We start from the raw sequence: 18424 nt of genomic DNA on the forward strand, positions 1-18424 counted from the left end.
AAGCAAGAAGGTAAAGCTAAGACAGAACTGCCAACTGCCTGGTGAGTTTTGAAGCTGTGCCCCAATGTTCACATAGAGCTCCTTTGCAAAGACTGGGAGACTTATTGGTTCCAGGCATTTAAGAAAATTCCCATTCAATCATTAGTTGACCACAAAGTTAACCAAGCAGATACTTTAGTAGCCACATATAACAAAAAATATAGACTTAACAGATTAAGCTCTGAAAAATCACTAAATAATGAACACCGAGGAAAGACAAAAATCCAACTTCCAGGATTGCCACATTATGTTTTTTAAGATAACTAGTCTTCAACAAAAACAACAAAAATATGAGATGTGCATAGAAACAAGCACAGGAAATAGAGCAGTCAATAAACATTGCCCCCAAAGAAGTACAAATACTGGACTAATTAGACAAAGACTTTAAATAGGATATTTTAAATTTGTCCAAAGGACTAAAGGAATAAAGGAGATTATGAGAACAATACTTTACAAAGCAGAGAATATCAACAAAAGAGTAGAAATTATAAAGTGAACCCAAAACCATACAGAAATTCTGGAGTTGGAAACTACGATTATTGAAATGAAAAATTCACCAGAGAAGCACAACATCAGATTTAAAGGTCAGAAGAAAGAATCAACAAACTTGAAGATAGGCTAATTGATATTATTCAGTCAGAGGAGCAAACAGAGAAAATATGAGGGAAATGATCAAAGTATCAAGGGTCTGGAGAACACCATCAAATGTACCAACATACGCATAATATCCTTATCCCAGAAGGATAAGGAGGACGAGAAAGAATATTTGAAGAAAAAATGACCAAAAGCTCCTCAAATTTGATGAAGAACATTAACCTGCACATCCAAGAAGCTCAATAAATAGGAAAAATTCAAAGAGACTCAGTCCTAGATCTGTCATAATCAGACTGTCAAAAACTAAATGTAAATAACAAATTCTTGAAAAAACAAAAGAGAAATAATTAATTACATAAGAGGGGTCCTCAAAAAAATTTACTGCTGATTTTTCACCAAAAACCAATTAAGATATGGAAGTGAGGGTGACGTATTCAAAGTGCTAAAAGGAAGACTGTCAACTAAGAATTTCTCTAATCATGAAAACTAACCCACAAAAATGAAGGTGAAATTAAGACATTGACAGGCAAAATCTAGGAGAATTTGGGAATAGATCTTCCCATAAGAAAAACTAAATCTAGTCCTTCAGGCTTAAGTGAAAGGACACTAGGTGGTAACTTAAATCCATATGAAGATACACCTAATATTGGTAAGGAAACTATGTAGGTAAATATGAAAGAGTAGAAATATGACAATATAAATCCATTTTGTTTGTAACTATTTTCTCCTCTCTATCTAAAAGAGAGTGAAATGAAAATGAAATTATGAAAATTATTCCATTCACAATAGCACTAAAAAGATGAAAATATTTAGAAATAAATTTAGCAAAGAATGTGCAAAATTTACTAACCTCTCCTCAGTTATTCTGTTTGAAAGTGTCATAGATTCTTGTTGGGATCATATAATTCCTATATCGCTCATAACAGCAGCACTCTCAGTATCTTTGCACAGAATTGAATAGAAAAAAAAGAGATTCAAATGTTGAATGAAATACTTTAAGGATAAAATCACTATGTAATGCTAGGGGTAGACCTGACAGGGAAACTACTTTTGCTGTGTTAAGTCTGGGATATCAGTCTTCAGAGAGCATTCCTCGTTAGCCAATTTCACTAAAAAATCCAACAGGCTTAAATCCATAGTTACATTTCATTCCATTCTTCAGCCTCAAAATAATCAAGGTAGTTTAAAACACAGTATTAAAAGCAGGGACTTTGATAGCAGGTAATCTAGCTTCAAGTTTTGACTTTACTTATTTTTTTTAAAGATTTATGTATTTATGCATACAAGAACTGGGGTACAGGCCAGAAGTGCGGGGGATGAGAGGATTCACCAGAGACAGAATAGGGAGCAGAACAGGCAGATCTACTGAAATGCATTGCTGAGGGGAGCAGTGGGCAAATCAGGAGAGGTCTGCTGCGCCACGTGGGTCACCTCCCTGGCTGGGGATTGAACTCGTGCTGCAGTGGCTGCTGTCAGCTTACAGTGCTGCGTCTTAACCCCTTGCGCCAACAGGAAGGCCCCTGACTTTCCTTATTAACTGTATAATCATTGGCGAATTATTTAGCTTCCCTAAGTTTTAATTTCCTCATCATTAATAATATGCCTCATCCCAGTTATTACAGTTCTCTCTAAAGGGATATTGGAGTTTTAAGTGAGATTACAAAAATATGTGCGTATATGTTTGTGTGTGTAATCTAGCAGAGTACCTGAAATAAATACATGTTCATGAAATATATATATATTATTGAGGTAACATTGGTTTACAACATATATGTGATCCAGAAGTCTAGGCTACACCTTTTTCATGTGTATGTCACCATACACACCCACCACCAAGCTACCCATAGTCCTCTACCAAGAGCCCCTTTGACACTTTGATCTCCCACTCTCCTTCCTGTAGCCTTAATTCTTTTTTTTTAATTTTTTTAATTTTTTCTTTTTTTTCTTTTTTAGAGGCATGTATTTTTATTTATTTGTTTGTTTGTTTATTTGTTTGTTTGTTTGTTTATATATGCACTGGGTACAGTCAGAAGCGCGGGAGGGTGAGAGAATTCACCAGAGCCAGAATGGGGAGCAGAGCAGGCAGAAGGACCGAAGTACACTGCTGAGGGGAGCAGCGGGCAGCAGAAGAGGCCTGCGCGCCATGTGGGACCCTCCTCCGGTGGCCGGGGAGCAGCCCGGGATTGAACTGGCGCCGCAGAGGCCTGGGGGAGCTTCGCAACCCAGTGCTCAACCGCTGCGCCACCAGGGAGGCCCCTGTAGCCTTAATTCTGCAGACAGATTTCTTGGGTTTGTTATTTGTTTAATAAATATTTTTTAACACATTATTTTCAGGTTCATGGTTCTGAAACCATAGATTAGGTTTCATTGTGTAGAGTTTCACAGAGTTGAAATCAGCAATATGTACATTTTAAAAATTTGTGTTCTTTAAAAACACAATTTCTTTGTGATTCATTCATACTGTGTGCATCAACAGTTTTTTACTTTTTATTGCTAAGTAGTATTCCATTTTATGGCTATACCACTATTTACTAATCCATTTGTTATTATTTTAATAAGAAAAATTAAAATCATGGGTTTTTTTCTTAAGAAAGAAGATGCATTTTTTATATTCTTCAGAGAGGCTGAGGGGACCTGAGCTCCAAAAAGTAGGGGAAACAGATCTGTTAGTTGAAGGTGGATGGGTCTCTGGCTACAGGACAGACTTTAGGAGAGAGTTAGAAAGAGACCCTCTGTGGGAAAGCTAATTTCTAGTTTTATATATTCTTTTTATTTTTCAAAAACCAGCTTTTAAAATAACTTCTTTTGTCCCCAAATCTTTAAGAAAAGTCATGTTAAATGTTAAAGTCTGTCAAACATGTAAGAAAGAAATGCCAATTTTACACATACTTTTCCAGAAATTTGACTTTATTTCTGATGCTGGCATTGTCCTGATACCAAAACCAGAAAAAAATACATTACAAGAAAATAAAGCTATCACTGAACACCTCTTATCTACATAGAGACAAAACCTCAACAAAATGTCAACAAATAAAATCTAGCAATAAACTAAAAAGGATAATACATCATGACATAAAGTACATAAAGTACAAAAGTACATATATGGTACTTTGTACCATATATAAAAATTAACTTGAATTGAAATAGATTGGAGACCTACCTGCAGAAACTATAAAACTTCTAGAAGAAAACATAGGGGGATATTTTTGTGAACACGAATAATTTCTTAGAGACATTAAAAGCACAAGCTATAAAATAAATTGAATTTCGTCAAAATTTAAAACTTCTGGGGCCTCCCCGGTGGCGCATCGGTTGAGCGCTGGGTTGCGAAGCTGCCCGCAGCCTCTGCAGCGCCGGTTCAATCCCCGGCTGCTCCCCGGCCACCGGAGGAGGGACCCACATGGCGCGCAGACCTCTCCTGCCGCCCGCTGCTCCCCTCAGCAGTGTACTTCGGTCCTTCTGCCTGCTCTGCTCCCCGCTCTGGCTCTGGTGAATTCTCTCACCCTCCCGTGCTTCTGACTGTACCCAGTGCTTGTATAAATAAATAAATAAATCTTAAAAAAAATTAAAAAAAAATTAAAACTTCTGCTCTTCGACATATTACAGGCCAATCTCGCTATGCTTTTGGAGAGCTGTGAATCTACGCAGAGCCAATCTGAAAGGAAAGAATGACTATAACCTGGAAAATCCAGATTGAAAAATGGCAAGAGTAACATGTGGAGAGTAGAGAATGCTAAGATTTACCTCTGAAAATAGCTATTCTCTGGCCTTTGGCCTCTTGCAGATACTATTGCCACTATTCTGTCTTATACCACCAGTTATCTCATGTGAAGGTTGGGTGTTGGCGTTGGCCTCTATCATGCTTACTGGGACAGTAGCTGCAGCAAATCCGAAACCCAACCCATGGAGGCTCCAGCCTCACTCATGGCTATGCTGAGGGACTAGGTAACATTTTCTGGAAATGGGAAAAACTGCACCAATGAGAGACAGGAGACTCTAAGAACCTGCAGATAACTTCTTCTCCATTCCTCCCCTGCAAACTATTTTGAAGCCTTCTTGGATGAAATTACATATAAACAACTAGATGTATTTTCTCGTGAAGTCTTATATAGTTCAATCAAAACTACCTTTATTTATATTTCCTCCTTCCTTGACTCATCTCCATTTTTCCTTAACTCTGGATGCCCTAAGGTTGTATTTCCCAATATCCAATAGAACATTTCAAAACCAGGTTTGCCTCAGGCATTGTTTTCACAAGCTAAGACAAAATGTAATAACCCTATGAGAACATCAGAGCTATTATTATACCTTCATTTTACAAACAAAGAAACTGAGGCCCAGGGGCCTCCCTGGCGGGGCAGCAGGTTGAGCGCAGCACTGTGAAGCTGTCTACAGCCTCTGCAGAGCGGGTTCGATTCCCAGCCGGCCAGGGAGAGTCCTACATGGCATGGCAGACCTCCCCTGTCTCGCCCGCTGCTCTCCTCAGCAGTGTGTTTCAGACAGTTTGCCTGTTCTGTTCCCCACTCTGTCTCTGGTGAATCCTCTCACCCTCCTGTGCCTCTGGCCTGTGCCCCAACTCTTGTATAAAAATAAATAAATCTTTTAAAAAAAGAAAAGAAAAGAAACTGAGGCCCAGAAAGGTTAGATAATTTGTCTGAGTTTTATAGCCTAAAATGGAGCAAATGGAGGAGACAGGATTTGAATTCTGACTCCAAAGCCCATGCTCTTAGCAACTCTGCTATTAATTCTGCCTGAGGGAGCTTGGTCTGGCTGCCTGTCAATTTCTTTTTTCTAAACTTTGATTCTGAAGACAAGATCTTGCCCTCATTATGAGTTCTGGCTTGTCCAGAGTCCCTGTGTCAGCAGAGCTTGGTTGTAGAATTTTCTCATCATATTTGTTCTGTGAAAAAAGATCGGAGCCAGTTTTGGTGAAGAGCAATTGTAAGATGAAACATATCAGAAACAGGAACCCCTACGATTCTCGACAGCTGGGTAGACAGATACATTCAGTGAAGAGATTGGAACAAGATTGCTCTTTAGGATGTGATGTGAACTAGGGACTGTCAAACTTTGCCCTGTTTGTCACTAAACAGAATAGAAAGTGTGACCCCCTCTTACTCTCTACCCACCGTTAACATGAAAGGCATGTCTTTGATTGCTAAAGGGTGGCCAATTCTATCACCTAATTGCATAGAAGAGGGTAGGAGCAAACTTTCCCATTCCTGTGCACTTAAAGAAAATACATTCAGTTATTCAGTGATAAGTTCTAAAGTCAGCTGTGAATCATCCTGAGGTCAAGCTGATTTTGAAACATTCTATTGAATATTGGGAATACAACTAATTTTTGAAGTCTCAAATCATATGTTTATGAGAAAGAAGGTGGAAAGACAAACAACAGTGATTCTGTGTATCCTGTGATAGATCTTAAGAATCTGAAGCTAAGTAAGACAGGACCCTTCAGAGGGTGACCAGCTGTCTTGTTTTACCTGGAACTGAGGAGGTTGTCAGGATGGACTTTCAGTCTTAAAACTGGGAAAGATATAATTAAAAATAAATAAATTATTAAAAAAAAAACAAATTGGGGGCCTCCCCGGTGGTGCAGCAGGTTGAGCACAGCGCTGTGAGGCTGTCTGCAGCCTCTGCAGCACGGGTTCGATTCCAGGCCAACCAGGGATATTCCCACATGGCGTGGCAGACCTCTCCTGTCACGCCCGCTGCTCCCCTCAGCAGTGTATTTCGGTCTGCTTGCCTGTTCTGTTCCCCAATATGTGTCTGGTGAATCCTCTCACCCTCCTGCACCTCTGGCCTGTACCCCAGCTTGTGTATAAAAATAAATAAATCTTTAAAAAAAAACATTAAAAAAAAAATCCAAACTGGGAAAGTTAGGCAAGTTGAAGTGATTTAGTATACTTACCTGTACCCCAATGTGCTCATAGCAAGACTATGGCTATGCAAGTATATAGTTGTGAAGTAGCAAATATATTATTGTGAAATTATGGAACAATAGTAATGGCTTTTGCTTCTATAGAACTCTCTGTGAGCCAGACACTGCTTAGAATAATGTTCATCAAATCAAATCTCATAAGTAAATATAAACAGTTTCATTATCCCCATTTTAGGTAGTAAGAAATTGAGGTACCTCCAAGGGTGCCAATGTGGTATCTGGGTAATTGGATCTAGATTTTAGATCTTAACTGCATTTTTAGAGAATTACTCTGGTAGCATCTAGAGGGTGGTTTGAAAGCAAGAGAAGGTTGTGCTGGGACCAGTCACAGAGAACAACCAAGTATAAAGCACCTGATAAAATTCCCTAACTGTTGGTGACTTCAACTATAGCATTTCACTTGGGGGATGGGAGTAGGCTGGACATATTAAAAAGATGAAGGAGGTCCTCCCTGGTGGCACAAGCGGTTAAGTCTCAGCACTATGAAGCTAGCTATCAGCAGCTACTGCAGCATGAGTTCGAGCCCTTGCCAGGGAGCTAATCCACATGGCCCAGCAGACCTCTCCTGTCTCACCTGCTGCTTCCCTCAGCAGTGTATTTCAGTAGATCTGCCTGTTCTGCTCCCCAGAACAGTGTCTGGTGAATCCTCTCACCTCCTGCACCTCTGGCCTACATGCCAGCTCTTGTATGCATAAACAAATAAAATAAATCTTTAAAAACAAAAAGATGAAGGAAGTACAATGGACCAGTCTTGGCTAGTGATTGGATGGAGGAGTTAAAGAATTCAGGAAACACTGAGGATTATTTCTGTAAGGCTTGCTTTGTTGACTGGTTACATAATGGCTCGAAAGGAATACGGGAGGAAGAATGGATTTAAATGGCAAAAAAGACTGAGTTCAGCTTTCCGCCATGGGAGTCTCAAGGGGCTATAGGAAATTTGGATGGTATTGTCTAATGTGAGTATTCCATAACAAGAAGGAAATAGCTTGTGCTAAAGGATACTTAGCTTTCTGATCAGAAAGCTGATCAGAAAGTTCTTGGAAACAGGTTTGAAATAACGAGAAAGCAAAATCAGTATAACATTAACACAACACCTTTTGGATTTCCCATGCAGTCGAAAATATTTAATACATTCACTTATGGTAAGGTATGAATGAATTTATTATTCTTCCTGAGAATATGTGTATTTTACAAAAGACAGCAATACTTAACTGGATTCCTGATGAAAGAATTTCAGATACCATAATCTTAGAGCATATTTTCTTTTTTTCCTTTTTTTTTTCAAATAAACTGTCTAAAATCATGGTACATTTGCTATGGTTCATTCTATGTGATTAGGTATACGAGTAATTAAAATAACTGAAAGTTGCTCTAAGTTCTATACATGGATTCTACTCACCCTTGAAATAATTCTCCCAAACACTTATGTTTCAAAATATTAAAGATCTTCAGTACCTTGATATTGCAAGTATAGAAAATCAGTTATTACTCATCAATATTGAAAAAAATTAACATGATTTATTTGAATTTGAAGTTTTTAAAAAAATTTTCTTTTCACCTCTATTTTCCACTTCTAATCTCCTAAGTATGATGATGCCTCCTCAAACTTTGTATCCCTTAGATTGGGGGAGCATGCATTTCCTCACCCCCATATAAACTCTCATCTGTGAGTTTTTGATGCATGGTCTCTGGATTAAAGTTCATGAACAATAATCTTGATTACCTATTGACTCTTTAACAAGAAAGGTAAAAGTGGTATCCCATGATACATTAATTGAACCTACATTGTCTTCTTTGAAACAGTCATTAATAGAAGGAATGGAGATCCAGGGAGATTCAAGGAATTTTCCAAAGACACACACAGTGCCCTACTATCCTGATATTTCACCAGTTCTCTAACCACTAGGCAATTCTGTCTCCTTCTTGTTGGAATGCCATCACTTATGAAATAGCCAAGTCACATGGGAGAATGACCTGCTCTTATGATTGAGTGACCTGGGGATCCTTTCTACTAGGCAAAACTTCACCCATCTCTCAGATTTCCTAACTTTGGTTTTTATTTAGAAAAGCATGCTGCTCACTGTTCCAACATCATCCATCTTTGTCAGCACCCAAGGCCACAACTTCATTTGAACTGCCAGTGATATACTGCAGATAGAGTGCACCCAAGACATTAAACTCTGTATGACATTTATATGGACTTTGAGCCCACCAGAGATGAATTGAAGCTGCCATAAAGCAGCCAGGTAAACAAGAGACTGAGGCGGCATGCTGGTGCTGGTGCTGCTAGTGGTGGTAAAAGCAATTTTACCATTCACTTCTCCCCTCTGCAGAGGCTGTGGTACATCTCACTTAGGAAATAAATTAAGTATGAAGATTTTGGGGGCCCAATATAGAAGAAACCTCAGCCTTAATTATCAGTGATACTTACAGTGGCCTGGGTAACAGGATACTTAGAGTCTCCCACTTTGAACCCAGTGCACCCCATCAGCCATATATCTTCATGGAATAAAAAAAGGGCTTAAGCAGCATAGATGCAAAAGTGTCAGTGGGTCAAACAAGATGTCCACGCATGCCCATTGTGTCCCCTGGGCAGTTATTTTCAACATCACGGTAATGATGTTATTTATGGGCATGATCCCCCATAAAGACATAATGCTGACATTCCATTCTACATGCCCAGCCTGCAAGCTGGATTAAGGAAAGCAATATACTTGAGTTTGTGTTCCAGGTTATCAGCATGAAGGCACCCATCTCTACCTGGTCCAACAGGTATTTTGTAGGCACTTGGGAAAATGATTAGAAAATGATTTTATACAGCAAAAGAATATATTCTTTTTCATAGCTAATACTAATCAGTTATGCAAGCATTGATGTCCTTAAGCTTGCTGCAAGCAAAATGCCCAGCTATCAGAAATAGGGCTTCCCCACCCCCGTCCTTGCCTCGCCACATGAACATGTCTGTAATGTTGCAGACCACTGTGTATCTACTCATGTGCATTCTTCATGGACTGCTGCGGCTAACTTTGGAGGATGCAGAATTCTTCTGTCTTTTAAACCACAACAACATATACACATTTAAAAAATAACCAGTGTCCAAGTAAGAAAGCCCACCTTCACGAGAAAGACAAACAATTAATTTGACTTACCAGTTTAGGTTGTTCGAGGCAGCAGGGGAACAAGTTGTTGGTAATTGTCCAGAGCTTTCATTCAATAAATCACATTGGCTTTGCTTTCTCCTGTGGCTCAGCCTCTGCGCAAAGCAAGCGAACCTCCTTGCTATTCTGTGTAAAGAATAAAATGCGAACAGGATTACTACAGGCAAGAGCCGAAGTCCATGATCACTAAGCTACTCTTAATGCAAAATAAAAGAGCAAATGATGCACAAGGAGAGAAGGGGAGAGGGAAACAGCTTGGCTCAAAATCTAGGTGCATTCTCGGGACTGCAGCCCCGGGAAGGTTTGATTTGTCAAGCCCTTGTGCGTGTAGTAAAAGGATACCATGACTTCAGTGTGTCTTTAGCCTATTGTATCTGTCAAGTCCATTAGGAACGGCATGCAGGAACAATAAGCCTCACGGTTCTGAATCAGACCTGACTGTCACTCAAAGATGAGGAAAGGGACAGCACGGCAGCCAGTTAGCTTTGCGCTACATCAACCGTGAGCAAAGAAATACCGTCTGGCATCCAAAAGCCCATCCAGCAATCTGTGGCCACAAATGATGTACAGCTCTCCTGCGGCCACGCACTCCCTTACTCCCACACAGCCTGGGACCAGATGCATACCTGTGGCAGTCACATCCCCTCACCTGAGGGTACCTTTGCAATCTTTACAGGTTCCCTGCAGGAGCAAGGGCATCCTCAGAGAGCTGCCAGTCCAGTTAGGGCTGCTCAAGCAATGCTTGAGTTTCTGTCTGCGTGGATGCTGATAAAGTAGTCAGCAGAGCTGGGAGTTAGGACACCAAGAGCTAAGTGTTAGGAGGAAGATTCCAGTGCCGCTTCTATGCTGGTCACACACGGGTGCACCTGGCTCCTTTCACAGCATTATGCTTTACATGACTAATGCAACACGCAAAATGGATTTCCTAGAAAGCCGCTTAGATAGGCATTTTTTAAGTTTCTCTCTGAAATAAAATGGCAAATGACCTTTCATAAATAAAGTCGCTTATTATATTAGGGAGACAGTGCTGATTGAGACACATATGAATAACACACACACACACACACACACACACGTCCCTAGCAACAGCATTAAGAGCTTCTAAAGCTCTATTCAGATTCTCTCTTTGCCAAATGAAAGCTTAGCTTCTGTGATGACTTCAGAAATAATTTTGGACCTTTCTACTAGGCATTGATCTGATCTGTTATTTATATCTAAAGTCAAATTAACACCCAACTTTTGAATGTGATTCTGTGGCAAAGCTGGAGAAAGCCTCTAGGTTATAAATAAGAGGGTGGAGTGTTTTTCTTTGGCTGTAATTAATTAGAATCTGGAAGAAGTCATCTCATATTCCTGAAAATCTCCCCCTTTCCAGAGACATCATCTCACCCTAGAAGCTCAGTCATCCCCACCAACAGGTGATGTTCTGGTGCTGGGATCTGAGGTGAGGCTCAGTGACTCATAAAACTTGGGTGTCAGTTTAGTTTTTCACAACTGTCTTTGTCTTTTCTTGTTAAGAAACCAATTTCTCCCTGGATCCTTTACTCTTTCTTTGTTTCCTTGGTCTTGTTTGTCCATGAAGTGTTGTTACAAATAGTCTAATTTGGGATATTCACACACTTGAAGTTCAGAAAGCTATTTTTTTTCATCATGGATTAAAAAGATCAGGGTACCCCACCAGGTAAAACTTTAACCTCATCTCTAGAAGAAGAACATTGCCTTTAATGCCAGTTCACTTAAATTTCACCTGTTGGAGTAGCCAAGTGACTCTGAATAATTCCACAACAGGAATTCCATAAAAGGAATTATTCAGTTCCTCACAGAGGTCATGCATTCAATCTGCTGTGCAAACTTAAGGGGATGATGCCTCCTATAATTGAGGCATTTCTTTCGGGAGCAAATTCTCAGGTCTGAGTCTCACTGTGAGCGCATGTCCATTGCAAAGGCAAGCCATTCATTCGTCCATTCTTCAACAGACACTTATTAAGTGTATAAACTCTTTGGCATACTTTAGCAAAATTCTCCATGATGTGGTTCTGCCTACTCATAAGCCTAATGTTTTGCCACCTTCCTCCTTGGCCTCCATGCTGTAGCCTTTTTGAATGTCTCTCAACTTGTTAGACATGTCATGCTCTCTCTTAACGCCAGCATTCTGCATGTAATATTCTTCTGCCTGAATCCCCAATCCCAAGTGTCTGCTTATTCATGTACAGCCTTAAAGTCTTGGCTTAACCATCACCTGCCAGGAATATTTTTCTAACCCCTGGGCTGTTAGATTCTCTGCTCTGTGGTCCTATAACACCTTATACTCTCCCATCACCCTATCTATCACATTTTGTTGCATTTACTTGTTTAACATCTGTCATCCCTGTTACACCATAAGCATTTAAGAGCAAAGTCTCTTTTTCACTGTTCTATTTCCAGTGTCTAACACAGTTCTTGACACTTAGAAAGCATTCAGTAAATATTTAGTGAACGTTTTGTTGAAGTGCTTAGCATTAACTTGTTGAATGAATAAATAAACCATCTCAAAGGATAACGGGGGTCTGAGAACTGAAAAGACCCTAAAGTTCACTTAGTGCATCTAATTTTTCTTGCCAGTGGCCATCCGTGCAAGGCTTGCCCCCTCTGATTATCCCTTCTTGATTAATCTCAACCCATACTGATCACATCTCGCTCCTCCTCCCCAGCACTTTTACAGCACGTTCTTGCTTTTTGTTCTCCAGCTGTTTCCTCGAGTGTGTCTCATCTCGATAAACTGGTATTCTCCATAATGCCTAGCATAAGCCTGCAATTATCAGATGCTTGATTTATTCAACAGCAAACATGTGAACGGGGAGTTAAATGATCTGTCTTGTTTTAGAAAGATTACTCTGGTATTAGGGGACGGATGGACTGGATCGGCCAGACCTAGTCAGGATTCCAATAATGACCACAGCACAGAGATGGGATTTAAAAGCAGTTTTGCCCTGTCTTTCCCTCCTCTCCCCCGCATTACTTCACCCGCCATATCATAATACCCTTGTTCTCATTCAGAATACTGAGGATGTTTGTTCCATACTCAGGACATCCCCTCCATCCTGTTCTACCCCCATAGTTAGTACATTTGCTTCAGTTGCTGGTGAAGATGTCTGCCTGATTTAAGCTCCTTTGAAGCAGAGATTGCATTTTAGTTATTTTGTATCTTCCTCCTCCAGTGCTCATTACATCGCTAGCCCAGTGCCTTGAAGATTATAACTGCTCAATAAATATTAAGAAAAAAAGAGCATTTATATGAAACTCATTGGAGAAAGCACTATGCGTAGCGAGGAGGGGTACAAAGATGAATGAGTAAGACAGAGTTAGACTATTGGGGGACGATGAGTAGCTAATTGAGTAGTAGTAAATAGTTATGGATGGATCTAAGGGAGTTTAGGCCCCCAAAGTAGGAAGGAGCTAGACTAGAGAAAGCTCCAATACTATATTAAAGAGTTTGGACTTTATGCTTTAGGGTCTCAGCGGGTACATGCCGGTATAGTAAGATCTTTGGTCTAGCCATTGGGGGAGCTGTAAACTAAGATGGTGAGACCTGCAAGCAGGAAGATGGTGGTGGTGAGGGCCTATGAAATGTCAATTAGGAGATGAATGTGAGATCTACTTGGGCTAAAACATATAGGACATAGAGGACGTGTCAGCGGTACAGGAGAGAGTCAGGGAGAAAGAGAGGGAAAGAAGTTGAAGATGACTTAAGTTTCAGCCTGCGTGATGGCAGACATGTGTACAGACATAGAGACAGTTTGGGCGTGCATGTCACTGAGTACCTTTTGAAGATAGAGAAAAGAGCAGGAGACAGTCCTTGGGCCACGGGAATGTGCCTGGACTGCTTTGAAGCAGCCATCGGTAGCAGCTAAAGCAGCAGTTCAGGCTGTGACAGATGAACTACCTCTGGCAACATGCAGGGTCATTTGTAGGGGAAAGGGTGTAGAGTTTCCCTACAAAGAGGACTTCCTGATTAAATGCGAGTTTGCAGTTTCCCATTGGAGTTGTTTAGCTCAGTGGAAAGAATCCAGGTTTGGGATGGGCACTTTGAGCTTAAATCCTCTCCATGTTCCTCACCAACTGCATGACCTTGGGCAACTTTCTTTCTATCGCTGCGTCTCAGCTTTCCCACTTGTAAAATGAGGGATTTGGACCAGTTAAATCCAAAGTTTCCTTTTAGATACTGCTCTCTGATTTGTGAAGTGCAACATACAGCATATTTGTGAAATGAGGGCCAAAGTCCACCAACATCAGCAGGTAGCAATGTCCACTCTCTCCTGAAAATCGTGCCCGTGCTTTGAGAATGTCCATATATCATTGCAAATACATGTCTGCCTGCGGTTAGTTCCATGTGGTTTGTTTGTAAGACATAAATTTAAATTGATCACTTTTTGATGACCATTTTCTAACAATTTTTCACTTTTTTTAAGCAAAGATTTTTTTTTTTGAGGGTGCCTTTTCATCAGCGTCTCAAAATTAAATTATGGGAAGAAAGAGGCAGTCCCTCACTGTGGTCAGCAGAGTCTGGCCAGCCTGCTTCCGCTCCCTAATCTCCTGACCTTCCTTAGGGCGCGGCTGCTCAATAACGCCTCCGATTCTTTTTCCAAAAATAAAATGTGCTACTTATCGAAAGCTGCTAAAAAGGAGACAAAAAAAATAGGAAAAGAAAACTAACACCCCAGGGTGTATCTGAACATGCTTATTATGAGCGAAGTTGTTAGTAATGAATGTGGAAACTCTTCCTCCTCCTCCCTCTCAATTTCTAAGCCCCAAAGAAAAAAGAAAAAGGGGTGGGGGGGGGCCATTGGCTATTCAATCCAAAGCAGACCTTTTCAAAAGGTGCAGACTGTTTATAGGCATGGTATTTCTTGATTATTTTGTTTTAAGCACCAGTTGACCTTTCAGACTAAAAGTAAAAGTCCCCAAATATCCTGAGAAACTCGCTTTTGGATTTTTTTCCCTCCAAGTTTTGGAGACTCGACTCATGACATTCAAAAAGATTCTTCAAAAAAAAGATGGTCCGGATGACTTCTAGTGTGATTTGATGACAGAGTGTTTATCTGAACTAATCATGTGAGATTTTCCAGTGTCGCATTTTTGAGAAATGGGATTCTCTTAAGGAGGTTACAAACACTTCACTGAAAGCTTTCCAAGAACGGCTTCAGACCGCCTCTCAGCAGCCTCTCGCCGGCTGTAGCACCGATGTGATAATCAGGGTCCGTGCTTCTGAAAAGTCTTCTTGTTCTGACTGCCACCCTCCTTTCAGTCATCATTAGAATTCTCCAGCTATGAATCCCCTATTGTCTGTGTGAGCCCGGGATCCCCCACACCATGCCGGGGAAGGAATGTGAACCTCCTAGGTCTGGCTCTAAGTCTCAACCTTATCCAGCAGGTCACAAAGCCCCATTTATACACAGCTCCAAAGTTTTATCATAATTCTTTATCTGCTCAGCCTCATATATCCTCTAGGGCAGTCAGGAGACGTTTGGTAATGAAGCCCATTTATCCTCATTTTCTCAATTGGCACACTTAAAGGTCTAATATTTATGTTCACACTGTCCTAATTTTGGATGTCAAAGATACTCTACCAGACAAGCATTGCAGGAGGATAATTGAACGGCAGGACGAGTTCACCAGAGTCTGATACACGATGTGTTGGTCATGTTACCAATCATTGCATCCAAATAGTTACCTTTAATAGTGTGGTTGAAAAATCATCATAAATGCTCCCATTCATCAAACACCTCCTGTGTGACATGCAACAATATCACTGAATTCTCAAAGTGACACAAAGAGGATTGCCATATTTTATTGATGCGGAAAATAAAGTTCAGAGAGATTAATTAACTTGTTTATGTGTACGAGGGGGCTGAGCTGAGACTCAAACCCAGATCTCTGACTAAAATTTCATGCCATTTATACCCTATTTTTTTGCCTTTACCAGAAATAAAGTTTGTGAGTTGACTTTAAATAAGCATGACATACTGATTTTCCATTACAAATACATGAAGAATAATGAACTTAGGACTGTTAAAGTGAATGACCAACTAAGCAATGAGAACTTCTCTGATAAGCATTTAGCACAAAGTCAGGTCAGAGTAGGAAGTGGTGGCATATATTTCACCTATCAATAGGTGGCAGTATTCACCTAAATCTCTCCTAGAGGAATTAGTACAGGTTATTTCATACAACCACCCCAAGGCCATCTGCATTCTTTGAGGTACTGGATTTTTATCATAATGAGCAGCATTTATAATGAATGGGTTGCTAACTGGTTCTTGATCATGCCTCTGTATAATGACATTTGAACTACAAGGGGGTTAGGGGGAAGATGATGAGCTATCAGAGATGTTGAGAGCCCTCTCCATTCACAAAATTCATTTTGACCATTCCTCCATAGAGGCCTTTTATTTGCAACTCAAAACCAAAGCTGATTTTTGTGTCTTCACTTACTTTAAGAATGTTGTGCAGAATTTTAGAATAACTTAAAGATGAAATTGTAAATGCCCTGGCATTTGATAATTCATAAATGTACAAATCAGAGGAAGAGTTTACTCAGATTGGGACAATAAAGCAACAGGCAGGCTGCATGGTTTTGACAAGCCAAAAACCCTATATAGATGTATATGTACCCATCAAGCCATATGAGTCTTCACTTAGGAAGCACGGAAACTGGAATCTATAAAGTAAGTGTTTGGTATATAATCTAGCTCCATCTTCTAGCTACCAATAAGAGTCTACCTAGGATTTAGTTCTAGAAAGAAAACAGGTGTGGTGTTAGTGAAAGAATAAGGTGAAAGATTCTTATACCTACATTTATGTTGATGTCTCCATTTTTACCTGGGCTACTTAGAATTGATCACTATCAATGATAAACAAGAAGCACTTAGAAATCAGGTAAATGAGGAGTCCTAACTCTCAGAACTGAGAAATTGACTCAAGTAAGATTCTCAGGAGACCAAATCTCTCAAAAGCATTCAGATTGGCTGGTGATTAAGGAAAAAGACCTCAGAAACAGAATAGTCATATTCTCCTTGATGTTTCCATAATGAATGAGTGTTTTTCTCTCCTCTTGTGTTTGTGAATCTATGTTAAGCATCCTCTGAATAGTCAGTCTAACTTCGCTAGTGTTACTGTTAGGGGGAAAGGATGTCCTGAGCAAACTCCATACAGGCTTTGTGGACTCCACCCCTACTCCTTCAAGACACTGGGAACTACAAATCCCATGATCCCCAAAGGGAATTGTGAGGACCTAAGGGCGGAATTAAGCAGCCATTTTCTCTGTTTGTAAATAAAACCAGCCATGTCAGTGGGGTCTGGGGCACTTGGCTCATGCTCTTGGCCAGGCAGGTTTGGTCTCTGCAGGTCACTTGGTATTCCAGGTCGGCGGAATGGTAGGACACATTTAAGAATTTATCTCCCCCTTTTCTCCCTGAGTTGTATATTTCCTCATTTCTCTTTCCCTTGTAAATAAACCTTTGTTAACCTTTTGTGTGTGCCTGCAGTGTAAGTCCCTTTAAAGTGCACGGCTGAGGACCCACAGTCAGGCAACCTGTTTTATAGCGGAGTTGCCTTGTAGCAGCTTGGCGCCCAATGTGGTTTCCAAGTTTCATCCATGGTTGACCAGCCCAAAGTAACTACTTGCGTTGGTCACCTAAAGCACACTAGGTCTGCAGGATACTGGTAAAAGTCTTTGCCCCAGGTCTTGAACAATTTTTTTTTTTCTTGCATATGCCTCTGTCTGGTCTTTCAGCCATGAGCTTAAGCAATTTCATCCCTAGCTTAAGTTCTTTCAGGTTTTTTCTACCTTGACCTTAAGTAGTCTTTTTCCATTAAACATCACTACCAGTTTTATAAACTTAAATAATTTGGTGCAACCTGGGCTGTGGCACAGGATTTTGCTTTTATATACTTACGTGGGTGCCTTGCAAGCCATCTCTGCTTTGCAATCTGTGCTTCTGGCTGTTTTCCTGATAGTGTGTGTGTGTGTGTGTGTGTTTGTGTGCACCATTGGCTACATTGTTTCTTCTCTGAAAGCTGGGTGCTGCACTCCACCTATTGAGACCATGCAGCAACAAATTCGGGCTCTCAATTTAGCTGTGCAGAGTATAAGGGAGGAAAACCACGCAGTTCTTGAAAGTGTGCAGGACCAGAAACAGGTTGTCCTCCAAAAATTGGATGTGGAGGAGGCTCAGCTAATTGCACAGAGAAGGAATAACCCTTCCCCTTCCCATGAGGACTGCAAGAGGGCAGAATTAGAAGAGGAGGATTATCATTTGTTGCATTCCTTAAACACCCCAGGACAGAATCCTCCTCAGTGTAGCAATGTCCCCCCCCCCCCCCCCCCCCCCCCGCCAGTGCAGACTCCTGAGGCTTCTTCACGGTTTCTACTGCCCTCCAGGGAGGAAACTAAAATAGCATCTCCTCCCCACACTAGACTCCTCACCCACTTTGGCAGGAAGGGTCACCTTGAGGCAGGACAGTTTCCTCTCAGACAGATGCCATAGGTGGCTTGAACGAACGTGGGCGACCTGCTGGGATGCTAAAGGTAACATCCCTTTAGCACCATGGACCTCCTAAATTGGAGAAGCTCTGTCCCTTCATACTGGCAGGCTCCTAAGAGGATGGCGAACTTGTTTGCCTCTATCTTCCTCTCCCACCGCCATAACTG

General features: G+C 40.8%; 1 protein-coding gene across 1 annotated transcript in view; it reads right to left on the bottom strand.

Moving 5' to 3' along the window:
• Positions 1-18424, bottom strand: part of ANKFN1 (ankyrin repeat and fibronectin type III domain containing 1) — a 577395-nt gene that overhangs the window by 138941 nt on the left and 420030 nt on the right. The window contains exon 9 of the mRNA XM_054689196.1: positions 9727-9861. Coding sequence (XP_054545171.1) covers positions 9727-9861 — 135 coding nt within the window. The remainder of the gene's footprint in view (positions 1-9726; positions 9862-18424) is intronic.

This window comes from Talpa occidentalis, unplaced genomic scaffold, assembly GCF_014898055.3.
Source record: "Talpa occidentalis isolate TD23 unplaced genomic scaffold, MPIMG_talOcc4v2.1 talOcc4.7, whole genome shotgun sequence".
Taxonomy (NCBI): Eukaryota; Metazoa; Chordata; class Mammalia; order Eulipotyphla; family Talpidae; genus Talpa; species Talpa occidentalis.